At 37.5% G+C, this 27,555-nt stretch overlaps 1 protein-coding gene across 2 annotated transcripts in view; it reads left to right on the top strand.

The window, feature by feature from the left end:
- The window catches only part of NELL2 (neural EGFL like 2), a 377,275-nt gene that overhangs the window by 64,832 nt on the left and 284,888 nt on the right, over positions 1 to 27,555 (top strand). For both annotated transcript variants that reach the window (XM_067696278.1, XM_067696277.1), the window contains exons 5-8: positions 23,886 to 24,062; positions 24,149 to 24,245; positions 26,656 to 26,728; positions 26,899 to 26,981. In XM_067696278.1, the coding sequence (XP_067552379.1) occupies positions 23,886 to 24,062; positions 24,149 to 24,245; positions 26,656 to 26,728; positions 26,899 to 26,981 (430 nt within the window). The remainder of the gene's footprint in view (positions 1 to 23,885; positions 24,063 to 24,148; positions 24,246 to 26,655; positions 26,729 to 26,898; positions 26,982 to 27,555) is intronic.

The raw sequence follows: 27,555 nt of genomic DNA, 5'->3' as shown, positions 1-27,555 counted from the left end.
AATATCATTTCTGTAGTTTTTGAACCCTACTTGACCATTAACACACATCACAGATGGTTTCACAGATCCAGGGATAATTTACTCCACTTCCTTTCTGCAGAAATAGAATTACATATACTCAGTGGAAAAAAGAAATTCATGTTTTATATAGGTCTTTTAAAATAACTTTTCAGGGAGGGAGATGCAAGAGGGAGGAGATATGGGGATATATGTATATGTATAGCTGATTCGCTTTGTTATAAAGCAGAAACTAACACACCATTGTAAAGCAATTATACTCCAATAAAGGTGTTAAAAAAGAAGAGATAACTATAAAATAACTTTTCTATAGGAGTTTCGTCTTTAAATTCAAATGAAGTGATACCTCAGTTAATAAATCCCTTGGAACCATATGTATTTTATTACTTAACTATATTAAATATACCCTTGTGCGTGCACATGCGTGTGCACACACACACAAATACTCGCACCTCAGAGTCTTTCAAAACAGAACAGCTAGTGCTTATTTTTAATGACCAAATCTTTAAATTTTCCTCTCTAATATGTTAATCTGAGTTTTATAGAAAAAAGTATGACCATTTCTGAAATTAGAACGATGCTATATATCATAAAGGGATAGTGAGCTGGAAAAATTTTAGAAAAAAGGAAAGAATGCACTGACCCTTTCTCAACCTACCACTCTTCAGTGTAAGCCCTCTTGGGGAATTAGTGAAGGGTTATACTTCTAACTTCCTTTCAAATATCATCAGCATCTCTACATTGGAGTAAGGACTAGAGGCAGAATAGCTTTGGTGATGCCATCAGGAGTGAGATGGGATGAATCCAGTCTCCAAATAGATTCCTTGAGTTTTCAGCAATTGGGGATCTTATTTTACATGGCCTGTACTCGTAGGTGATAAATATAAGTTGGGAATCATTGCAGAAATCTTCTTTTTCCTTATATGAATGTTTAATTGATGCTCCCCAGTTCTTTGAAAGAACGATTATTTTCTTTTAGAATTGCAGTCACCTTTGCTATAATCAGCTGAACCTGATATGTATGGGCCTGTTTTTAAACTATCTGTATGGTTCCATTAGTCTATATTTCTATTCATGTGCCAACATTGCATAGTTTTAGCTACTGTTGTTTCATAATAATTTTAGATATAGTAGTGTAAACCTTCCAAATTTTGTTGTTCTTCTTCAAGATTATCTTGGGTATACTTGTCTTTTTCACATTTCCTTGTAATTTTAGAATCAGCTTGATTTTTGGTTGGGATCTATTAAATCTGTAAGTAAATTTGACCAATGATTTACGTATTTGCATTAGAGATTTAAAAATTTTTCTCAGTAACATTTTTATATAACATTTTATTTCATTTGTTTTGTAAGGTTATCGCACATTTTCTGTTAAATTCTGGGATATGTGATGTTTTGATGTTAATTTAATTGGCACATTTAAAATTTTGTTTTATATTTGTTAGCAATACAAGTGAGTTTTGTACATTGATCTTCCAGTGACCTTTGTTACATTAATTTATAATTTATTATTACTCATTTATGCATTAATTTATCTGCTGTTCATTATAATATTGACTACGAATAACAGTGATATTTATTTCTTTTCAATTCTCATACCTTTAATACATTTTTCTATCTTATTACATTGGTTATTCAATATGGAATAAATATGGAATAAAAGTGTGCTGGCTGATATTTTTATCTTCCCAATCTCATGGGGAAAGCTTTGATATTCCATTATTAAGTATGATGTTTTTCATAGTTATTATTGTTATTTTTGTTTATTTGTAGATTCTTCACCTTATATAAAGCAACTTCAGTTTTATTCCTCAGAATTGAGAAAAAGAATGGATGTTAAATTTTCTCGAATGCATTTTCTACAACTGCTAAATATTTAATTTTTCTCCTTTATTTATTTATTTATTTTTTGGGGGGGATTTTTTTTTTAATTCAAACAGAAAGTTGCAAAAATTATAATCATCCTCATCAGTTCACTCAGTTCCATGTAATTATTTTTTTTCATCTTGATCTTCGTTAGCACTTTATGAATTCATCAGTTTTCCATTAGAGTTCTGAAAATGCTTATTCATTCAGTTCAGCAGTATAGTCAGTTACCAGAAACCTGTACCTGTCAGAGTCTTTCCCATGAATTCCTTGAAGATGAAACGCTTTTATAGGAACATTTTTGCAAAAGCATCAGAGTACACCCAGAACTGTCTGTAAATGACAAAAGACTTAAAAATGGCCACGGTTAAAGATTTGATGAAAGTCCATAATAATGCAATTGACAAGGAAATTTAGTTATTTCTGAGATATACATTTTAAAGTAATAGCTAGAATTATGACTTATAACATTATACCAGAACATATAAGATTTTTAGAAATTTCATGTAACGTCTGAAACATTTATATTAACATATTTCCATACAAATAACCCAAAGAAAGTTTAGTATTAGTTGTTTTTGTTTGTTTGTTTGTTTTTTATACTGCAGGTTCTTATTAGTCATCAGTTTTATACACATCAGTGTATACATGTCAATCCCAATAGCCCAATTCAGCACACCACCATCCCCACCCCACTGCGGTTTCCCATCCCCTTGGTGTCCATACGTTTGTTCTCTACATCTATGTCTCAACTTCTGCCCTGTAAACCAGTTCATCTGTACCATTTTTCTAGGTTCCACATACATGTGTTAATATACGATATTTGTTTTTCTCTTTCTGACTTACTTCACTCTGTATGACAGTCTCTAGATCCATCCATGTCTCAAAAAATGACCCAATTTCATTCCTTTTTATGGCTGGGTAATATTCCATTGTATATATGTACCACATCTTCTTTATCCATTCGTCTGTCGATGGGCATTTAGGTTGCTTCCATGACCTGGCTATTGTAAATAGTGCTGCAGTGAACATTGAGGTGCATGTGTCTTTTTGACTTATGGTTTTCTCTGGGTATATGCCCAACAGTGGGATTGCCGGATCATATGGTAATTCTATTTTTAGTTTTTTAAGGAACTTCCATACTGTTCTCCATCGTGGCTGTATCAATTTACATTCCCACCAACAGTGCAGGAGGGTTACCTTTTCTCCACACCCTCTCCAGCATTTGTTGTTTGTAGATTTTCTGATGATGCCCATTCTAACTGGTGTGAGGTGATACCTAACTGTAGTTTTGATTTGCATTTCTCTGATAATTATTGATGTTGAGCAGCTTTTCATGTGCTTCTTGGCCATCTGTATATCTTCTTTAGAGAAATGTCTATTTAGGTCTTCTGCCCATTTTTGGATTGGGTTGTTTGTTTCTTTAATATTGAGCTGCATGAGCTGTTCATATATTTTGGAGATTAATTCTTTGTCTGATGATTCGTTTCCAAATATTTTTTCCCATTCTGAGGGTTGTCTTTTTGTCTTGTTTATGGTTTCCTTTGCTATGCAAAAGCTTTGAAGTTTCATTAGGTCCCATTTGTTTATTTTTGTTTTTATTTCCATTACTCTAGGAGGTGGATCAAAGAAGATCTTGCTGTGATTTATGTCAAAGAGTGTTCTTCCTATGTTTTCCTCTAAGAGTTTTATAGTGTCCAGTCTTACATTTAGGTCTCTAATCCATATTGAGATTATTTTTGTGTATGGTGTTAGGGAGTGTTCTAATTTCATTCTTTTACATGTAGCTGTCCGGTTTTCCCAGCACCACTTATTGAAGAGACTGTCTTTTCTCCATTGTATATCCTTGCCTCCTTTGTCATAGATTAGTTGACCATAGGTGCGTGGGTTTATCTCTGGGCTTTCTATCTTGTTCCATTTTTCTATGTTTCGGGATTTGTGCCAGTACCATATTGTCTTGATTAAAGTAGCTTTGTAGTATAGTCTGAAGTCAGGGAGTCTGATTCTTCCAGCTCTGTTTTTTTCCCCTAAAGACTGCTTTGGCTATTCCCGGTCTATTGTATCTCCGTACAAATTTTAAGATGATTTGTTCTAGTTCCGTACAAAATGCCATTGGTCATTTGATAGGGATTGCATTGATCTGTAGGTTGCTTTGGGTAGTAGAGTCATTTTCACAAAATTGATTCTTCAAATCCAAGAACATGATATATCTCTCCATCTGTTGGTATCATCTTTAATTTTTTTCATCAGTGTTTTATAGTTTTCTACATACAGGTCTTTTGTCTCCCTAGGTAGGTTTATTCCTAGGTATTTTATTCTTTTTGTTGCAATGGTAAATGGGAGTGTTTCCATAATTTCTCTTTCAGATTTTACATCATTAGTGTATAGGACTGCAAGAGATTTCTGTGCATTAATTTTGTATCCTGCAACTTTATCAAATTCATTTATTAGCTCTAGTAGTTTTCTGGTGGCATTTTTAGGATTCTCTATGTATAGTATCATGTCATCTGCAAACAGTGACAGTTTTACTTCTTCTTTTCCAATTTCTATTCCTTTTATTTCTTTTTCTTCTCTGATTGCCATGGCTAGGACTTCTAAAACTATGTTGAATGATGGTGAGAGTGCACACCCTTTTCTTGTTCCGGTTCTTAGAGGAAATGCTTTCAGTTTTTCACCATTGAGAATGATGTTTGCTGTGGGTTTGTCATACATGGGCTTTATTATGTTGAGTTATGGTCCTTCTGTGCCCACTTTCTGGAGAGTTTTTATCATAAATGGGTGTTGAATTTTGTCAAAAGCTTTTTCTGCATCTATTGAGATGATCATATGGTTTTTATCTTCAATTTGTTAATATGGTGTATCATATTGATTGATTTGCGTATATTGAAGAATCCTTGCATCCTTGGGATAAATCCCACTTGATCATGGTGTAGGATCCTTTTAATGTGTTGTTGGATTCTGTTTGCTAGTATTTTGTTGAAGATTTTTGCATGTATATTCATAAGTGATATTGGTCTGTAATTTTTTTTTTTTTTGTAGTATCTTTGTCTGGTTTTGGTATCAGGGTGATGGTGGCCTCATAGAATGAGATTGGGCGTGTTCCTTCCTCTGCAATTTTTTGGAAGAGTTTGAGAAAGATGGGTGTTAGCTCTTCTCTAAATGTTTCATAGAATTCACCTGTGAAGCCATCTGGTACTGTACTTTTGTTTGTTGGAAGATCGTTAATCACAGTTTCAATTTCATTACTTGTGATTGGTCTGTTCATAGTTTCTGTTTATTCCTGGTTCAGTCTTGGAAGGCTATACCTTTCTAAGAATTTGTCCATTTCTTCCAGGTTGTCCATTTTATTGGCATAGAGTTGTTTGTAGTAGTCTCTTAGGATGCTTCGTATTTCTGCGGTGTCTGTTGTAACTTCTCCTTTTTCATTTCTAATTTTATTGGTTTGAGTCCTCTTCCTCTTTTTCTTGATGATTCTGGCTAATGGTTTGTCAATTTTGTTTATCTTCTCAAAGAACCACTCCTAGTTTTATTGATCATTCCTATTGTTTTCTTTGTTTCTATTTCATTTATTTCTGCTCTGGTCTTTATGATTTCTTTCCTTCTGCTAACTTTGTGTTTTGTTTGTTCTTCTTTCTCTAGTTCCTTTAGGTGTAAGGTTAGATTGTTTTTTTGAGATTTTTCTTGTCTCTTGAGGTAGGCTTTTACAGCTATAAACTTCCTTCTTAGAACTGCTTGCTGTATCCCATAGGTTTTGGATTGTTATGTTTTCATTGTCATTTGTCCCTAGGAATATTTTGATTTCCTCTTTGATTTCTTTAGTGATCTCTTGGTTATTTAGTAATGTATCGTTTAGCCTCCTTGTGTTTGTTTTCTTTACCTTTTTTTCCCTGTAATTCATTTCTAATCTCATAGCGTGTGGTCAGAAAAGATGCTTGATATGATTTCAGTTTTCTTAAATTTACTGAGGCTTGATTTGTGACCCAAGATGTGATCTATCCTGGAGAATATTCCGTGCATACCTGAGAAGAAAGTGTAATCTGCTGTTTTTGGATGGAATATCCTATAAATATCAATTAAATCTATCTTGTCTATTGTGTCATTTAAAGCGTCAGTTTCCTTATTTATTTTCATTTTGGATGATCCATTGGTGTAAGTGAGGTGTTAATGTCCCCCACTATGATTGTGTTATTGTCTATTTCCTCTTATAGCCGTTAGCAGGTGCCTTATATATAGAGGTGCTCCTATGTTGGGTGTATATATATTTATAATTGTTATACCTTCTTCTTGGATTGATCCCTTGATCATTATGTAGTGTCCTTCCTTGTCTCTTGTAACATTCTTTATTTTAATGTCTATTTTACCTGATATGAGTATAGCTACTCCAGCTTTTTTTTGATTTCCATTTGCATGGAATATCTTTTTCCATCCCCTCACTTTCATTCTGTATGTGTCCCTAGGTCTGAAGTGGGTCCCTTGTAGACAGCATATATATGGGTTTTGTTTTTGTATCCATTCAGCAAGCCTGTGTCTTTTGGTGGGAGCATTTAATCTATCCACGTTTAAGGTAATTATTGATATGAATGTTCCTGTGACCATTTTCTTAATTGTTTTGGGTTTGATTTTGTAGGTCCTTTGCTTCTCTTGTGTTTCCCACTTAGGGAAGTTCCTTTAGCATTTGTTGCAGAGCTGGTTCGGTGGTGCTGAATTCTCTGAGCTTTTGCTTGTTTGTAAAGCTTTTGATTTCTCCATCAAATCTGAATGAGATCCTTTCTGGGTAGAGTAATCTTGGTTGTAGGTTCTTCCCTTTCATCAGTTTAAATATGTCATGCCACTCCCTTCTGCCTTGTAGAGTTTCGATGAGAAATCAGCTGTTAACCTTATGGGAATTCCCTTGTATGTTATTTATCATTTTCCCCTTGCTGCTTTCAATAATTTTCCTTTGTCTTTAATTTTAGCCAATTTGATTACTATGTGTCTTGGTGTGTTTCTCCTTGGGTTTATCCTCTGTTGGACTCTCTACGCTTCCTGGGCTTGGGTGGCTATTTCCTTTCCCATGTTAGGGAAGTTTTCGAATATAATCTCTTCAGATATTTTCTCTGGTCCTTTCTCTCTCTCTTCTCCTTCTGGGACCCCTATAATGTGAATGTTGTTGCGTTTATTGTTGTCCCAGAGGTCTCTTAGGCTGTCTTCATTTATTTTCAGTCATTTTTCTTTTTTCTCTTCCGCAGCAGTGAATTACATCATTCTGTCTTCCAGGTCACTTATCCGTTCTTCTGCCTCAGTTATTCTGCTATTGATTCCTTCTAGTGTATTTTTCATTTCTGTTATTGTATTGTTCATCTCTGTTTGTTTGTTCTTTAATTCTTCTAGGTCTTTGTTAAACATTTCTTGCACCTTCTCGATATTTGTCTCCATTGTTTCTCTGAGGTCCTGGATCATCTTCACTGTCATTATTCTGAATTCTTTTTCTGGAAGGTTGCCTATCTCCACTTCATTTAGTTGTTTTTCTGGGGTTTTATCTTGTTCCTTCATCTGGTACATAGCCCTCTGCCTTTTCATCTTTTCTGTCTTTCTGTGAATGTGGTTTTTGTTCCACAGGCTGCAAGATTGTAGTTCTTTCTGCTTCTGCTGTCTACCCTCTGGTGGATGAGGCTATGTAAGAGGCTTGATGGGAGTGACTGGTGGTGGGTAGAGCTGACTGTTGCTCTGGTGGGCAGAGCTCAGGAGAAGTTTAATCCACTTGACTGCTGATGGGTGGGGCTGGGTTCCCTCCCTGTTGGTTGTTTGGCCTGAGGCAACCCAACACTGGAGCCTACCTGGCCTCTTTGCTGGGGCTAATGGCAGACTTTGGGAGGGCTCACACCAAGGAGTATTTCCCAGAACTTCTGCTGACAGTGTCCTTGTCCTCATGGTGAGCCATAGCCACCACCCGCCCCTGCAGTAGACCCTCCAACACTAGGGGGTAGGTCTGCTTCAGTCCCCTGTGGGGTCAATGCTTCTTGCCCTGGGTCCCAATGCGCACACTGCTTTGTGTGTGCCCTCCAAGAGTGGAGTCTCTCCCCCAGTCCTGTCAAAGTCCTGCAGTCAATTCCCACTAGGCTTCAAAGTCTGATTCTCTAGGAATTCCTCCTCCTGTTGCCGGACCTCCAGGTTGGGAAGCATGATGTGGGGCTCAGAACCGTCACTCAAGTGGGTGGACTTCTGTGGTATAAGTGTTCTCCAGTCTGTGAGTCACCCACTCACCAGTTATGGGATTTGATTTTACTGTGATTTCACCCCTCCTCTGTCTCATTTTGGCTTCTCCTTTGTCTTTTGTTGTGGGGTATCTTTTTTGGTGAGTTCCAGTGTCTTCCTTTCGATGACCGTCCAGCAGCTAGTTGTGATTCTGGTGTTCTCGCAAGAAGGAGTGAGAGCATGTCCTTCTACTCCTCCATGTTGGTTCCTCCTCCCTTTATTTTGTTAACATGTAGTGAATTACCTTTTTTTTTTTTTTTTTTGCGATAACGCGGGCCTCTCACTGTTGTGGAGCACAGGCTCTGGACGCGCAGGCTCAACGCCTATGGCTCTCGGGCCCAGCCTCTCCGCGTCATGTGGTATCTTCCCAGATGGGGTCACGAACCTGTGTCCCCTGCATCGGCAGGTGGACTCTCAACCACTGCGCCACCAGGGAAGCCCTACGTCTATTCTTATGAATTAAATTGGTTTGTAGTTTCCCTTGTAATGTCTTTGTCAGGTTTTTGCCTCATAGAATATGTTAGGATGTGTTCCCTTTTTGGTAATCTAGAAGACTTTGTGAAAGATTGCTGTTACTTTCTCCTTGAAGTATTCAAAAGCGTTCACTGATCTAGTCGTCTGAGACTGGAGTAATGTTTGTTGGATGATTTTAATTACAACTATCCTTCTTTCTAGGTTTAGTGTCCATAACCCTAACAAAGGCCAGCACTCCAAACTGCGTTTGAAATTGCATTTCCTCTCAGGGCGTTGCTTCAAGAATTCACTTCTTCTTTTGCACTATTACTTTGTACTTTCTCTATCGGATATTTCCATAAGCACATAAATATGCTATAATATTTATAGTCTGAAAAGCAAGCCAAATGTAAAACCCTCTATTGACCTTACCTATTCAACTGCTGTTTCTCTGTTTCCCTTTGGTTGTCTCCATTTCCCCTCCTCTCACTCTTTATTGGACCCTACTCTCTCTGCTTCAATGAAAATGTACTTGTCAAGGCTTCCACTGATGTCCATCTTGCAAAGTCCATTCTCTAATTCTGAGTCCTCATCCTATTGGACTTTGATTACTCCATCCTTCCAAACTCTTTTCTTGAGCTCCCACTTTCCTGGTTTTATTCCTCGGTCTCCTGGCTCCTTCCTCCTCACACCCCTGACATCTGGATGTAGGACTGTTCTAAGGCTTGATGCCCAGACTTCTTCCCCATGTTCACTTAATTCCTGAGTGATCTCATACTAAGGGCTTTAAATCCCATCTCTATGAAACAATGGATTATTAATTTTTTCTCTTATCTTGACCTTTGCCCTTGGACTCCAGACTTGTATATCCAACAGCTCACCTGCATCTTCACTTGCATAAGTTGGAATATCAAACTGTGCATGTCAGAAGTCAAACTCATCATCCTCTTCCTTAAACTTGCTCTTCATTCAGTGTTCCCCATCTCAGTAAATGGTAACTGCTTTCTTCTAGTTGTTCAGGCTAAAAACCCTGAAGGGTTTCTTGATTTCTCTCACACTGCACATTTAATCCTAAGAAAATCTTTTCACCCTTTTCACCACCTTCCCTGGTCCAAGGTACCTCTAGCAACTCATCTCCTTGATTTAGCCCTTGTAATCTCCCACCCTTCGTACAGTTTATTTCCGACACTGCAGCCAAAATGATTATATTAAAACTCTGTTCAAAAAACCCTCCCATAGCTTTCTACCTACAGCAGCCAAAGTTATTTTTTAGACCCTTAGTCCCTAAATGGTCTGCCTCTGTGCTTTCTGGTGTTTTTTGACCTAATTTCCTCCTATTCTGACCCTTCCTCATTCCACTGTAGCCACACAGGCTTCAGTGATATTCCTTGAATTTGCCAGGCAGGCTCCTGCCTCAGGGTCATTGCTTTTCTTCAGGGTTTCACTACATGTCACTTCTTCAATAAGGCTTTCTTTGAACATCCTGTTTTAGATATCATCTTACCATACTCCTTAGCCTCCTTTTAATTTTCTTCATAGATTTTATCACCATGTAACCTGTTTATTTGATGTATTTTATTAATTTACTTTATTTTAATATAAATTCAAGGAGAACTGGTATTTTTATCTCTTTGGTTCTCTTCTGTATGCCCAGAACCTAGAATAGAGCCTAGGACAAATAGACATTCAGAAAATATTTGTTGAATGAATAAATGAGTGAGTAGTGAATGAATATAAGAAGTCCCTTTGAAATGTGTATGCCATTTGAATCAGCAATTTAGTTACAATAATTTATTCCAAGAAGGAAATTGTGCAGGTGCACAAAGAAACATGTATTGAAATATTTTTATTAAGAATGAAAAACTGGGGAATTCCCTGGTGGTCCAGTGGTTAGGACTCAGTGGTTTCACTGCCGTGGCCTGGGTTTGATCCCTGGTCAGGGAACTGAAATCCTGCAAGCCGCACGGCACGGCCAAAAAAAAAAAAAAAAGAAAAATCAGAAACAGTAATAGGAAATTGGATATTAACTAGATCATGGCACAGCTATACTATGAACTACCATGCTTCCATTACAAAGGATGTGGCTTTACTTTTATTGACTTGGAAAGATGTTCACAGTGTATGGTTAAGTGAAGAAGACTGCAAAGGATACATGCAAAAATACTATATTGATCACCTCTTGCCAGCAGGACCATTAGTGATCTTACTTATCGTCTTCATGTTTTGTGAATTTTCTGAATTTTTGTATTATTATAACCAATTATTTTATATCAGAAAAATTGTATACATATATAAAACCAAGTTGTCAGATCTTTCACAAGTAGCCATATTCTGCTTGGTCTTCCCACAAGGCAGGAATGCTTAGCTTGGAGTCCATGAATGGACCTCATGGGATCTGTGAACCCCTTGTCAAATCTGTAAGCCAGATTCTCTACAAACTTGCATATGTGCATTTTCAGATCATCACAGCAATCCGTATTCCCTAGTTGATCTTCCTCAACCTTACAACAGTGTGTTCCTGGGTTCATTCTTGATAAAGTAGGGAAGACTCATCTTCTTTGAGTCTGCCTCTTCTTTGAACCCTTTCTCTTCAGTCTTTCACTAATTTCCACTTGCTTGGTCTCCGTCACAACTAAGTGAATGGCGGTTATGAGAGGACATAGCATTCAGTAGGTGCTGCCCTTTATCCAACAACATTTCAGCTCGACTTTCGTGCATACCCTGTGCTGTGGAGTGAGTACCCACTTATTACCAGTGCTTTATCATATCTGTTCTTTCTCCATCCTTGTATAAGACCGTTCACAAAGTGATATTTAAAAAGTACTCATGATGCCACTAAATTCTCCTCCCCTCCAGGTTCATAGCTCAAAGGGTTGTTTCTTAGAGTTTTTTGTGTCATGCTAGTAATAAATTACCTCCATTTCATGAATGGCCACTTTCCCTTTTATTTTATTGTAAACTCAGTTATGTGGGGTAATAAGATGGAGAGATTGTTATTCAAGCCGTCATGTATGATGCCAAGGCTTCAATCATGAAGCTTCCATTTGCTACTGCTCTTTCCCTTTGGTGATATAATTTTGCTTCCTAGCTATATTATTTCTGAAGCAGCTTTGTTACCCTCACTGATCTACTTCCTCTTCTTGCAGTAAGATTTTTATAGTCGTATTATTATTAGTTTTGAAATGGCTAAACATTTTTCAGTTAATAATGAGTTTATTTTTGAGGATCTCCAGGCTTCACCGTTGTTTGGCCTTATTCATTGCCGTATTCTCAGTTCCCATAGTAAATATTAGCTGGAATAAATGAACAAATAAATCATAGTTTAAAAAACCATCTTCCCTTTATGTTTTAATATAAGCAAGGTCTTGGTTTTATAAAAATGAAATGATTGGCCTTAGGAAGTCATGAATTATTGGTCACCAGATGAATTCAAACAAACTGGATGACCATTTGATGGGAATATCATAGATGAGATGCAAACATCATTATTTGGGTAGATTCTCACTAAATTACTTTCTGTCTGATATTCATGTTTAAGTTAAAATCAGCCCTGAAAATTTGCTGATGTTTAAATAACATGCATAAATATGTCATAGGAAATATAAATCATAATCATGATGTGTTTGGAGTGCTTACTCTTTCTCAGGAACTGTGTAAAATAAGTCCTTATAAGTTATTTCATTTACAAAACAACCATGTAAGTTCACAACTCTTATTACCCTTATTTGATAGGGAAGGAAACTGAGGCTTGGAGAAGATTTTTAACTTGTCCAGTTGTGAACTATGGAGACAGGATTAAGACTCTGAGGTCTTTTAAATTGCTGCATTATACTGGCTTGCTGATGACCAAATACTGTTAAAAACTAATAAAAATAGAATCAATATGATTCTAATGAAGGATGCCAAAAAGTACACCTTTTACTCCCCACTCTGCCATCTCCCTCAATACTTCAGGGAATCATTGGTAGAGGCGAGGTGAAACAGCCGTTTTCTTTCTAATAAGTGAACGCAGCAGCCTAACTTACAGTAAATTTGCCCCTACCACTGGACTTCATGTTTCATATTTTACTGGTTACACTAGAGCCCCCATAATACCAGTGCTGTCCACTTAGTTTCTATGAGAGTGGATTAATCTTCTGTTTTTATTTGCAAGTTATGCCTCCTGGTTTCTGCATTATTTCAATTAAAAATGTATTCAGCACACTGAATTGTATGCTTTAAAACAGTAAGTTTTATGTTATGAGAATTTTGTCTCAAAAAAATTTCAAAAAAATGTGTTCAAATTGCTTGTTATTCACAGAATTGGCTATAAAAAGCTGGACTTTATAAATGATGCCTAATTGGGACTATTGACAAATAATTAAAATAGTTACCATTTATTGAGTGCTTCCTGTGTTTCAGATGCCAGGCTTTATATGGCTTATCCCGTTGAATCCTTATTTTACAGATGAGGAAACTGAGGCAGTGAGAGGTCAGGTCATAGACGGTAGTGAGAGGCAGAGCTGGTTTTCAATTCCAAAGCCTGTGCACATAACTCCTTTGCAGTTGTACCATCCATGAACCACACTAATGATATAGTTGGCACTAGAAGTGCCTGTGGCTTTTCTTCAAGTGACTGATTTACAACTGGGTTGTAGCTTAATGTTCTGAGGTGATCTGATCATTTTTCTATTTAGGTTTAATTTAAGGCAGCAGAAAAATTCTCATTTCATGTTGTGTGCAACCTTTTGGCGGATGAGACATGACCTTATTTTTATCATTTGATCTTGAGTTATGAAGGAGGTTGTTAAAATGAATGATGTCCTACCACTGTTGCCTATTTCTTCAAAGCCTAGTCTTAGTTTATATTTCTGTCATTGCAAAGGATATTTGATTAACAAGGGCATAAATTATTATAAAGGGTGAACTTTATTTCTGATTTTAGTTACTTCTCAAGATTGTGAACAAATCAGGGCGACATGATGTGTTGAAGTGTGACAAATTATCTTCTTGGGATTTAAAATGTGATTTCAGTTTAAGGTAGTAAATGCTCATTAAACATAAAAGGGAAAATAAAGGACAATACAAAGAAGGTTAAACTTCATACATAGTTCTGTCACTCAGTTGCTTTTAAAAATGTTGATACATTTTATTCCAATTATATATTTTCCCCATGGTCACAACTGTAATGTATTAGTTAGGGTTCTTGCTTGTAAGGTGACTTCGGGGGTGGTGGACAGGCAGGGTAGCTTACTGTACTGATGGGAGGCTGAGGCACCAGAATTTGGAGGAGGCAATAATCAAAAGTGCCCTGGCAGGTCAGCAAACAGGAAGCAAGATGCAGAGTGACCTTAATATAGCAGACTGGGATGCTGCTGCCCTATCACAATGTAGGGGTCCCTCCTCCCTCTCTTCCTTGCTGTGCTTCATCCAGATACCCAGTCCAAAGGAAGAGTGTCAGATTGCTAACATGTGTCATGGACCTGTCCCTGGCTGTACTGCGGGGAGGAAGACGGAGGATTTGACCTTTGATGTTTGAAATGGAGAAAATATCTAACGTGTTTTGGGCGTGCCCAACAGTGTTCTGAGTGCTTTCTTAAATTAACTCATTCCAATCCTCACGGAAGTCCTTTGAGGCAAGTGCAATTTGTATCTTTGTTTTATAGTTGGGTAACCAGATGAGGCACAGAGAGATGAAGTAGCTTACTGCTACCAGGAGGGCTACCAGGATGTGAAGTGGAGGTCAGGCTTTAGGGCTTGGGTAAGTTTAACCACACTGATCTGCTGAGCCTTGGGGTGGGGGGATAGGTGAGGGGAGGCCACCTCCCACTTAGATGCCATCCAATGGGGGACAGGTGGAGTTCTGGAAACGAATAATATTTATTGAATACTCACCACATGCTAGGCACACTTCTAAGTGTTTTACATCATTATTTATTTTTCTTTTCACTAGATGTTTTTTGTGTATTACATATCTATTTCATTAAAAAAAACTGAGCAAATGATGCTGATAAAAATGTAATTTTTGGTAAAATATTTAACTACTGAAGGGTTGTTCTTGTTTGTGCAGCATAGTGTCAGCCTCCGTGCTATTAAGGATAATTCTGGTGCCTCAAATTTAGGAATTCAGTACAGGTGACAGTAATATCTAGAGGAAGAGACCAGACTGACAGCAGTGGTAGGGTTCTTGCCTCCATGTGGTAAAAGAACTGAAGGTATATAGCAATGGGGTGATCTGTTTGCTGATGTTATTTTTTTAAAATGCAAATATCTCTATATCATTATAGAACTCACTAGTTGATTAAATAATGAATACTTGTTATCAAATAATAAGATAGAAGGGACTCTCTGATTGGTATCTTCTGGATCAAAGACCAAACAACTTGGTGTTTTATTTATGCTTAATAAGTTTACACATGATTTATATTCTGGATTACTTTGTTTTTTATCTTAAAATAGAATTTTACTATATATGTGTGTATGTATATTATATTAAAGAAGTAATACATAATTAATGGAGAAAATTCAAGGTTATAAAAATATTTGAGAAGGTTGTTGCATCCTTTCCCCCAAATTGTACTCCCCTGAGGTAACTACTGTTAACATTTTGGCATATATCCTTCTTGATCATTTTTTCTCTAAACACACACACACACACACACACACAGTTTTCTCAAACTAAATGGGATTCTATAGAGCTTTTTTTAAGTTTAATTCATATTGGTAATTAACGATAGCATTATTTCACGTCAGAACTTCATGCTTTCAGAGAGTGGCATAGTGTACCAGAACATGGATGTATAATTCCCCTATGAGTGGATAGTTGGTATTTTATCAGGTTTTTTTTAGTGAGTGACACCACTGTCACTTTTTTTCTCCTCTGCTCTCATTGGCCTTTGGTTTCATTTGCTAGTTCCTCCTCAAAATGTTAATGTGTCATTTCATCTATAATAATTCCCTGGGTAATCCCTATGCCTTCATGGCTTTCAATACAATCTCTATGTCTATGACTCCCAAGTCCTATTTCCATAAAGGACCTCTCTCCATCTCAGCCTGGTAGATCTAGCTGACCTCCCTACATGTCCTCTTGAATGCTCATTAGGTACTTTAAACATAACATATCTAAGTTTAAAACTTGGTTCAAATTATCCTTGTTTTTCTTAATTTGAGAATGCCTTGATTTCTTCATCACTGAAGGATAGTTTCACTGGGTATAGGATTCTGGCCTGATAGCTTTTTCTTTCGTCACATCAAAAATATTTTTCCACTTCCTTCTGGCTTTCATTGTTTCTTCTGGGGAATTCACTACCATTCTAATTGTTTTTTCCTATACATAATGTGTCAATTTTTTTTCTCACTGCTTTCAATATTTTTTTCTTTATTCTTAGTTTTCAGAAGTTTCGTTATGATCAGTATTCCTTCGAGTTTATCTTGTTTGGGGTTTGCACAGATTCTTGAATCTGTGAGTTTATGTCTCTGACCAGATTTGGGGAGTTTACAGCCATTGTTTCTTCAAGTACTTTTTTAGTTCACCCTCTTTTTCCTCTTTTATGGGCTTTAATTATGAAAATGTTAGAACTTTTGTTATAATCTCCCAGAGCTCTGAGACTGTTCATTTTTTTTCAGTCTGTTTTGTCTCTGCTGTTCAGATCGGATAATTTTTGTTCTGTCTTCTAGTTAACTGACTCTTTTTTGGTCCCCTCCATTTTGCTGTTGAGCTTTTTATTCCAGTTGTTGTATTTTTCAGTTTTAAAATTTCCATTTGGTTCTTCTTTATTTATCTGGTCCTTCTATTTTTTTGCTGAGGCTTTCTAACTTATTTTTTTAATTTTTTAATTTTATTTATTTTTTTATACAGCAGGTTCTTATTAGTTATCCATTTTATACATATTAGTGTATATATGTCAATCCCAATCTCCCAATTCATCACCCCCCCTGCCCCACGCCGCAGCCACTTTCTCCCCTTGGTGTCCACACATTTGTTCTCTACATCTGTGTCTCTATTTCTGCTCTGCAAACCGGTTCATCTGTACCATTTGTCTAGCTTCCACATATATGCATTAATATACGGTATTTGTTTTTCTCTTTCTGACTTACTTCACTCTGTATGACAGTCTCTAGATCCATCCACGTCTCTACAAATGACCCAATTTCGTTCAATTTTATGGCTGAGTAATATTCCATTCTATATATGTACCACATCTTCTTTATCCATTCATCTGTTGATAGACATTTAAGTTGCTTCCATGTCTTGGCTAATGTAAATAGTGCTGCAATGAACATTGGGGTGGATGTGTCTTTGAATTATGGTTTTCTCTGGGTATATTCCCAACAGTGGGATTGCTGGATCATAAGGTAATTCTATTTTAGTTTTTTAAGGAACCTCCATACTGTTCTCCATAGTGGCTGTATCAATTTACCTTCCCACCAAGAGTGCAAGAGGGCTCCCTTTTCTCCACACTCTCTCCAGCATTTGTTGCTTGTAGATTTTCTGATGATGCCCATTCTGACTGGTGTGAGGTGATACCTCATTGTAGTTTTGATTTGCATTTCTCTAATAATTAGTAATGTTGAGCAGCTGTTCATGTGCTTTTTGGCCATTTGTATGACTTCTTTGGAGAAATATCTATTTAGGTCTTCTGCCCATTTTCTGATTGGGTTGTTTCTTATTTTAATATTGAGCTGTATGAGCTGTTTATATGTTTTGGAGATTAATCCTTTGTTTATTTGTTTGCAAATATTTTCTCCCATTCTGAGGGTGGTCCTTTCGTCTTGTTTCCTTTGCTGTGCAAAAGGTTTTAAGTTTAATTAGGTCCCATTTGTTTATTTTTATTTCCATTACTCTAGGAGGTGGATCAAAGAAGATCTTGCTGTGATTTATGTCAAAGAGTATTCTTCCTATGTTTTCGTCTAAGAGTTTTATAGTGTCTGGTCTTACATTTAGGTCTCTAATCCATTTTGAGTTTATTTTTGTGTATGGTGTTAGGGAGTGTTCTAATTTCATTCTTTTCCATGTAGCTGTCCAGTTTTCCCAGCACCACTTATTGAAGAGACTGTCTTTTCTCCATTGTATATTCTTGCCTCCTTTGTCATAGATTAGTTGACCATAGGTGTGTGGGTTTATCTCTGGGCTTTCTATCCTGTTCCATTGATCTATATTTCTGTTTTTTTTTTTTTTTTTTTTTTGCTGTATGTGGGCCTCTCACTGTCGTGGCCTCTCCTGTTGCGGAGCACAGACTCCGGACGTGCAGCCTCAGCGGCCATGGCTCTCGGGCCCAGCCGCGCCACAGCATGTGGGATATTCCCGGACTGGGACACAAACCCTTGTCCCCTGCATCGGCAGGCGGATTCTCAACCACTGTGCCACCAGGGAAGCCCTATATTTCTGTTTTTGTGCCAGTATCATATTGTCTTGGCTACTGTGGCTTTGTAGTATAGTCTGAAGTCAGGGGGTCTGATTCCCTTTTTTTCCCTCAAGACTGCTTTGGATGTTCAGGGTCCTTTGTGTTTCCATACAAATTTTTAGATTTTTTGGTTCTAGTTCTGTAAAAAATGCCATTGGTAATTTGATAGGGATTGCATTGAATCTGTAGATTGCTTTGGGTAGTATAGTCATCTTCACAATATTGATTCTTCCAAACCAAGAACATGCTATATCTCTCCATCTGTTTGTGTCATCTTTGATTTCTTTCATCAGGGTCTTATAGTTTTCTTCATACAGGTCTTTTGTCTCCCTAGGTAGGTTTATTCCTACGTATTTTATTCTGTTGCAATGGGTAATTGGGAGTGTTTCCTCAATTTCTCTTTCTGATCTTTTGTTGTTAGTGTGTTGGAAAGCAAGAGATGACTGTGCATTAATTTTGTATCCTGCATCTTTACCGAATTCATTGCTTAGCTCTAGTACTTCTCTCGTGGCATCTTTAGGATTCTCTATGTATAGTATGTCATCTGCAAACAGTGACAGTTTTACTTCTTCTTTTTCAATTTGTATTCCATTTATTTCTTTTTCGTCTCTGATTGCCATGGCTAGGACTTCCAAAACTATGTTGAATAATAGTGGCGAGAGTAGACGTCCTGTCTTGTTCCTGATCTTAGAGGAAGTGCTTTCAGTTTTTCACCATTGAGAATGATGTTTGCTGTGGGTTTGTCATATACGGCCTTTAGTATATTCAGGTAGGTTCCCTCTATGCCCACATTCTGGAGCGTTTTTATCATAAATGGGCATTGAGTTTTGTCAAAAGCTTTTTCTGCATCTATTGAGATGATCATATGGTTTTTATTCTTCAATTTGTTAATATGGTGTATCACGTTGATTGATTTGTGTATACTGAAGAATCCTTGCATCCCTGGGATAAATCCCAGTTGATCATGGTGTATGATCCTTTCAATGTTTTGTTGGATTCTGTTTGCTGGTATTTTGTTGAGGATTTTTGCATCTACATTCGTAAGTGATATTGGTCTGTAATTTTCTTTTTTTGTAGTATCTTTGTCTGGTTTTGGTATCAGGGTGATGGTAGCCTCATAGAATGAGTTTGGGAATATTCCTTCCTCTGCACTTTTTTGGAAGAGTTTGAGAAGGATAGGTGTTTCCTCTTCTCTAAATGTTTGATAGAATTCACCTGTGAAGCCGTCTAGTCCTGCACTTTTGTTTGTTGGAAGATTTTTAATCACAGTTTCAATTTCATTACTTGTGATTGGTCTGTTCATATTTTCTATTTCTTTCTGGTTCAGTCTTGGAAGGTTATACCTTTCTAAGAATTTGTCCATTTCTTCCAGGTTGTCCATTTTATTGGCATAGAGTTGCTTGTAGTAGTCTCTTAGGATGCTTTGTATTTCTGCAGTGTCTGTTGTAACTTCTCCTTTTTCATTTCCAATTTTCTTGATCTGAGGCCTCTCCCTCTTTTTCTTGATGAGTCTGGCTAATGGTTTATCAAGTTTGTTTATCTTCTCAAAGAACCAGCTTTTAGTTTTATTGATCTTTGCTATTGTGTTCTTTGTTTCTATTTCATTTATTTCTGATCTGATCTTTATGATTTCTTTCCTTCTACTAACTTTGTGTTTTGTTTGTTCTTCTTTCTCTAGTATCTTTAGGTGTAAGGTTAGATTGTTTATTTGAGATTTTTCTTGTTTCTTCAGGTAGGATTGTAGTGCTAGAAACTTCCCTCTTAGAACTGCTTTTGCTGCATCCCGTAGGTTTTGGATTGTCTTGTGTTCATTGTCATGTGTCTCAAGTTATTTTTTAATTTCCTCTTTGATTTCTTCAGTGACCTCTTGGTTATTTAGTAACGTATAAAATAACCTCCATGTGTCTGTGTTTTTTTACATTTTTTTCCCTGTAACTGATTTCTAATCTAATAGCATTGTGGTCAGAAAAGATGCTTGATATGATTTCAATATTCTTAAATTTACTAAGTCTTGATTTGTGACCCAAGATGTGATCTATCCTGGAGAATGTTCCATGCACACTTGAGAAGAAAGTGTAATCTGCTGTTTTTGGATGCAATGTCTTATAAATATCAATTAAATCTATCTTGTCTATTGTGTCATTTAAGGCTTGTGTTTTCTTATTAATTTTCTGTTTGGATGATCTGTCCATTGTTGTAAGTGAGGTGTTATAGTCCCTCACTATTACTGTGTTACTTTCGACTTCCTCTTTATAGCTGTTAGCAGTTGCCTTATGTGTTGAGGTGCTCCTATGTTGGGTGTATATATATTTATAATTGTTATATCTTCTTTTTGGATTGATCCCGTTTTCATTATGTGTGTCCTCCCTTGTATCTTGTAACATTCTTTATGTTAAAGTCTCCTTTATCTGATATGAGTACTGCTACTCCAGATTTATTTTGATTTGTATTTGCATGGAATATCTTTTTCCATCCCCTCACTTTCAGTCTGTATGTGTCCCTAGGTCTGAAGTGCGTCTCTTGTAGACAGCATATATGTGGGTCTTGTTTTTGTATCCATTCAGCAAGTTGTGTCTTTTGTTTGGAGCATTTAATCTACTCACATTTAATGTAATTATTGATATGTGTGCTCCTATTACCATTTTCTTAATTGTTATGGGTTTGGTTTTGTAGGTCCTTTTCTTCTCTTGTGTTTCCCAGTTAGAGAAGTTCCTTTAGCATTTGTTGTAGAGCTGGTTTGTTGGTGCTGAATTCTCTTTGCTTTTGCTTGTGTGTAAAGATTTTGATTTCTCCATCAACTCTGAAAGAGATACTTGTTGGGTAGAGTAATATTGGTTGTACGTTTTTCCCTTTCATCACTTTAAATATATCATGCCACTCCCTTGTGGCTTGTAGAGCTTCTGCTGAGAAATCAGCTATTAACCTTATGGGCGTTCTCTAGTATGATATTTGTCATTTTCCCTTGTTGCTATCAATAATTTTTATTTTTCTTTAATTTTTGTCAGTTTGATTACTGTGTGTCTCACTGTGTTTCTCCTTGGGTTTATTCTGCCTGGGACTCTCTGTGTTTCCTGGACTTGGGTAACTATTTCCTTTCCCATGTTAGGGAAGTTTTTGACTATAATCACTTCAAATATTTTCTCTGGTCCTTTCTCTCTCTGTTCTCCCCCTGGACCCCTGTAATGCGAATGTTGTTGCATTTAATGGTTTCCCAGGGGTCTCTTAGGCTGTCTTCATTTCTTTTCAGTCTTTTTTCTTTATTCTGTTCTGCAGCAGTGAATTCCACCATTCTGTCTTCCAGGTCACTTATCTGTTCTTCTGCCTCAGTTATTCTGCTATTGATTCCTTCTAGTGTGTTTTTCATTTCAGTTACTGTATTGTTTATCTCTGTTTGTTTGTTCTTTAATTCTTCTAGGTCTTTGTTAAACATTTCTTTTTTTTTTTTTTTTTTTTTTTGCGGTTGGCGGGCCTCTCACTGCTGTGGCCTCTCCCGTTGCGGAGCACAGGCTCCGGACTCGCAGGCTCAGCGGCCATGGCTCACGGGCCCAGCTGCTCCTTGGCATGTGGGATCTTCCCAGACTGGGGCACGAACCCGTGTCCCCTGCATTGGCAAGCAGACTGTTAACCACTGCGCCACCAGGGAAGCCCTGTTAAACATTTCTTGCATCTTCTCGACCTTTGCCTCCATTCTTTTTCTGAGGCCCTGGATCATCTTCACTGTCATTATTCTGAATTCTTTTTCTGGAAGGTTGCCTATCTCTACTTCATTTAGTTGTTTTCCTGTGGTTTTATCTTGTTCCTTCATCTGGTACATAGCCCTCTGCCTTTTCATCTTGTCTATCATTCTGTGAATGTGGTTTTTGTTCTACAGGCTGCAGAATTGTAGTTCTTAATTCTGCTGTCTGCCCTCTGGATGATGAGGCTACCTAAGAGGCTTGTGCAAGCTTCCCAATGGGAGGGACTGGTGGTAGGTAGAGCTGGGTGTTGCTCTGGTGGCAGAGTTCAGTAAAACTTTAATCTGCATGTCTGCTGATGGGTGGGGCTGAGTTCCCTCCCTGTTGGTTGTTTGCCCTGAGGCAACCCAACACTGGAGCCTACCTGGGCTCTTTGGTGGTGGTAATAGCAGACTCTGGGAGGGCTCACGCCAAGGCGTACTTCCTAGAACTTCTGCTGCCAGTGTCTTTGTCCTCGTGGTGAGCCACAGCCACCCCCCGCCTCTGCAGTAGACCCTCCAGCACTAGCAGGTAGGTCTGGTTCAGTCTCCTGTGGGGTCACTGCTCCTTACCCTGGGTCCCGATGTGCACACTACTTTGTTTGTGTCCTCCAAGAGTGGAGTCTGTGTTTTCACCAGTCCTCTCGAAGTCCTGAAATCAAATCCTGCTATCCTTCAAAGTCTGATTCTCTTGGAATTCCTCCTCCCGTTGCTGGACCCCCAGGTTGGGAAGCCTGACGTGGGGCTCAGAGCCTTCACTCCAGTGGGTGGACTTCTGTGGTATGTGTTCTCCAGTTTGTGAGTCACCCGTCTAGCCGTTATGGGATTTGATTTTATTGTGCTTGCACCCCTCCTACCATCTCATTGTGGCTTCTCCTTTGTCTTTGGATGTGGGGTATCTTTTTTGGTGAGTTTCAGTGTCTTCCTGTCGATGATTGTTTAGCAGTTAGTTGTGATTCCAGTGCTCTCGCAAGAGGGAGAGCACATCCTTGTAGTCCGCCATCTTGAACCATTCTCAGCCTCTAACTTTTTTTCATTTGTTTCAAGTTTGTTCAAATATGTTTGTAATTGCTCATTTTAATCAATGCTTCTTTAAAATCTGTGTCAGGTAATTTTTACATCTCTGTCATCTTGTGATGTTGCTATATATTGCTTGTCTTTTTTCATTATATTTGAGATCTTTCTGATTCTTGGTATGCTGTTTGATTTTGGGTTGAAACCTGGATATTTTTGTATAATGTTTTGAGACTTGGATTGACACATGGATATATTTGTATGATGTTCTGAGACTTGGATCTCATTAAACTCCATATTTTATGTGACTTTCTGTGACAATGCACTGGCAGAGGATGAGGGGGTGTCATCTTGTTATTTCCAGGTGGAACTAGAAATCCAGGTTCCCTACTAGGCCTTCAGTTGACAATTAAGTGAGAACTTTTATTATTTCTGGGTGAGGGGGTGGAAGTTCCAACTGCCCACATGGTCTCTACCAAACACTCTGGTAGGGATGATGTCATTACTGCAGGGTGATGGTGAAAGTTCTGACTCTCCACTAGGCCTCCTCTGAGAAGCCAGTGTGCTTTGTTACTAGGGATGGAACATGGTCTCCACTGATGCCATGGTTTGTCTCATCACTGGCTGACAGGGTTACAATTCTTGGCTCTCTACTTGGCCTTTGTTGGCACCACCCTGGCAGAGGCGTTGGGTACCTGATTTCTGCCTCAAGAGAGTGGAAATCTAGGCTCCCCACTTAGCCTTTGCTGACATGTTTGGGGATGGAATCACAGTGTTTCCTGTGGTGCTTGGCTGGAATAGAGTGGTTGTTCTCTAAAAGTTTTTGTCTTTCTGGGCTTCTCCTTTTTAGGTACTTTAGCTAGAGTGAGCAGGCTTTTGAGGGGAATTGTTTTGTCTGCATCCATTGGTATTTCCAGGTTGCTGGTTTCTCCACCTCCAAGACTGGCATATATGAGGCAAAAAGAAAACCCTCTTCACTCACCATTCTGCTGTTACTCGGGCCCTGAGTGCCCTTGCATTTTTAAAAAATTTTCTCCATCTTTCAGACTCTTCTTATTGTTTTTTTATAATATCCTGTTTAGTTGTACTTATTGGGAGGAATAGGAAAATTATGTCTATTCCATCTTTCTGGAGACAGAGGTCATGTACATCATTTTTGAGCTTTATTTTCAATGGGCCTCGTGTGATTCTTCTTCTCTGTGCAGGTACCTGGAATTGGAAAGCAGTGGCCATCGGAATGAAGTCAGACTGCACTACCACTCCTCCGGCAGCCACCATCCTCACACGGAAGTGTTTCCTTACATTTTGGCTGATGATAAGTGGCACAAGCTCTCCTTAGCCATCAGTGCCTCCCACTTGATTTTACACGTCGACTGCAATAAGTAAGTGAAATGTTCTCAGTTCAGGTAACGGAAGATTCTAAGAAATGACGGTTAATGCACATTACTTACCTGATGCTTCTTTGCAGAATATATGAAAGAGTCGTGGAAAAGCCTTCCACAGACTTGCCTGTGGGCACATCATTTTGGCTGGGACAGAGAAATAATGCACACGGATATTTTAAGGTATCTTCTGACTAAGGTCTGAGCATAAAGTGTAAATAGAAATGCTTTTTAATGAATTTGGAAAAGTACGTTTTGCTTTTTATGGTGTAAAGCAAAATAATTTGATGTGTATAGTTTTTTTCTATTTGTGTCTATTTCTGTTTTAGTTTTTTTTTTTTTTTTTTTTTTACACTGGTGTTTAATTTAGCTGGTCAGCACTATTTTCTCTTTTTTTCCTGAATGAGTTTGAACTTTAAACATAACAGAGATGATCACAAAGCTCAATCAGGGCAGAGTTAACATCTTCTTGAAATCAGGCATTCAAAATAATAAAAATCTAAAATGTTAATATACAAATAAACTCTCTACCTTTGAAATATAGCCTTTGATGAGACTTTTATTGGGGTGTTAATAATAGAGGATTAAAACTTTTCAATATTCATTATTCATGGTCTCTTCGTACTTCTGAAAGTGAGAAAGGAATATATATATATATATGCACAAATCTATCAAAACTAGAAAGCAGTTATAATTTATATCTTTTTCTTATTGTCTATTTAGAGACACACTCCATGGAATTGCATCACAGGATCTAAAAGACATACCATTTAACTTTCAGTATTTTAAGGTTGAGGAAATAAAGTTCAGAAAATTGCTTGATTACAAGCCCATAGTGTAATCATTTCCCCTCCAATGACTCCAACACCGCCTGTCATACAGAAGAGGATCGGCAAATGGTCGTTAAATGAAACAATGATAGGTGATGTGTCTAACTCAGGGATTTCTAGCTAGAGTAGGTACCAGTAACTTTAACATTGTGTTCTAAGAAAGGTTTGTATTCCCTGAAAGGTATTTTTGAAACTTACTTAAACTGCTACCTGGAAACCAGGTGCTTTGAATGTGTTATTTCATCGAATCCTAGTCTTGCTAGCCTTGGTTCAGGGCCTTTAAAATGTTTTTAAAATCTCTTTTACATAAGCATAAACTTGTTCAGAGAGTTTAAACAACTTATCCAAAGCCAGTCACGGGGAATTGATCCCATGCTCGTGAGTCCTGAAAAATCAGTGCTCTTTTCCCACATAAGGGATAGCAAGTTTTTGCTATAGGTGCTGAGTCTCTCCTCTATTTAATCATGGCGCTCTTCCCCACGGAGCCTAGATGGGGCGTCAGAAACCTCACACGTCAGTTATGTGTACTGACGTGTACACATAACTGCTCTAGGGGCCATCATTTTTACTGTAGACTGTAAATGGTGCTCACTAGATTTGGGCAGTACACAAACTATAGAACTCTACATGGTAGCTTTGCTTTCGTGTTGCTGCTACCAAGTGATAGGATTTTGTTGTATACAAGTTGCTTCCCTGATCCAAACCCCAAGCAAACAGCAGATCCAGCAATTGCCATATAGCATACTTAAATATTTATCATTTACACTGACACTGTTTTTATACCATGCTATTAATCAGATTAAATATGTAGAAGATACCTAGTCCAGGATTTGACTGGTAAATCTTTGTAGGTACATTCAAAATTGTCTTAATAATATGTTGGTATGTCACCTCTGTCATTAAATGTTCTATTTCCATTTTCTAAAAGGGATAAAGTGAAATATTACTTAAAGAAAATATATAAAGATGTTGAAGGAAGAGAGAGGGGTGGTGAATGAAAGGCACGCTGGAGTGTGTCTGATGAGGTCGTTTCTGAGCTACCATTTGGCCATTGCTTTAAGAGCCTTGTAAGCTGGAAGCTAATTATATCTTAATGACAAAGGATGCATGTAAATTTCACATGTAAACATGTGATGTGACCTTCTGTGTGAAATGGGTCATTTCCAGTTGGCATGTTAAAAAATTTTAGGCTAAACTTTCTGTACTCCTAAGGACTCATCACTAAGTCTTGCTGTAGCTGTTTAATAAATCTCTTGTCCTTTTTAAATTGAGAAATTCACTTTAAAATATCCAACCGAGAAACAAGAAATGCTAGAATAAGCATTGTTCTTATGACTTAGCTTTTCTCTTGTTTTCTTTGTGATGATTGCAGTTAACTTAAAACGGGTATCAGTTTCACTGTTGTTGAAACCCAAAGTGATTTTCAGGTTGATTTTTTAAAGGTCATTTTCAAGCCTTTCTTCAGTGGCTAAATAAAAATAACTTCCCCAGACACATACTATTGTCTCTTAATTATATCTTGACATTTACTCTTAAGGCTTTAAAAATATTATCAATAAGAAAGTACGTGGGTAATCATCTATTTTGCCTGCCTGATGTTTTTCTTTCCCTTTGGTTTGAAGTCAAAGCAATGTATTCAAAAAGATTTTATTCAGGGATTTTGGTGAGTCTATCCTGTAATGTTTCCCTTCCTGAACTTGACTGTTGAACATAATTTGAGTAGATGAAAGTAATACGTCTTTTTCAAAATTTTTCTCACACAGGGTATAATGCAAGACGTGCAATTACTTGTCATGCCCCAAGGATTTATTGCTCAGTGCCCAGATCTTAATCGCAGTAAGTCCATTAGTTCTCACACCGTGTAATGAAAAGTATGCTTCTTGCTTAGTTTTGTCCACAATGTCAGTTTGAAATTAGAGTTTTTCTATATTAGTTGTCAGCATAGACTTAACCAGATTGAACTCCTTATAAATATAACTTGACCAATGTGGTGTTTGTAATTCTAGCCTGTCCAACTTGCAATGACTTTCATGGACTCGTGCAGAAAATCATGGAGCTGCAGGACATTTTAGCCAAAACATCAGCCAAGGTAAAAGCTCCATAGAAATAGGGTCTGGGGGAGCTCACAAATCCTTGAGGTTCCTTACAATTCCTTTTATAATCACAGTTGTTCACCTTTGAGACTTTTCTCATACCCTACTGTGTACCAGGACTGAACCGAAATCCCTGCTCAAGAAAGGGGCTTATAACTATTCAGACCCTAGCCATCTGTATAACGAACGATTCAGTAAATCAAGAATGAGGCAGATTACTACACTGCTTATTACGACAATAGGATTTATTGTTTAATTTAGTGTTTATTATTATTTAGTTTTTGTTTGCAAGGAAGGAGGCAAGAGGACATTGTAAAGAATATGAGCACTAGAATTATGTCAAGGAAATGGTCCCACGAAATCTTTCTACCACTGTGTTACAGTTGTAGGAATGTTGGCTGTCTTAAGCCTGTATCAAGTTTACCTATAGTTTCACCAGGCTGTTGTCTTGTTGCATAGCAGTTACTTATGACCTGGAAGTTGTGTTGTATATCAATGATTTGTTTCTGACCCAATATATATTCTAAAATTTATGTTTGCACTCGAGCAAACATAGTCATGAAATTAGAC

The sequence above is a fragment of the Pseudorca crassidens genome, chromosome 11 (assembly GCF_039906515.1).
Source record: "Pseudorca crassidens isolate mPseCra1 chromosome 11, mPseCra1.hap1, whole genome shotgun sequence".
NCBI lineage: Eukaryota > Metazoa > Chordata > Mammalia > Artiodactyla > Delphinidae > Pseudorca > Pseudorca crassidens.
Note: the sequence above shows the minus strand (reverse complement) of the source record. Positions and strands in the feature narration are given on the sequence as shown.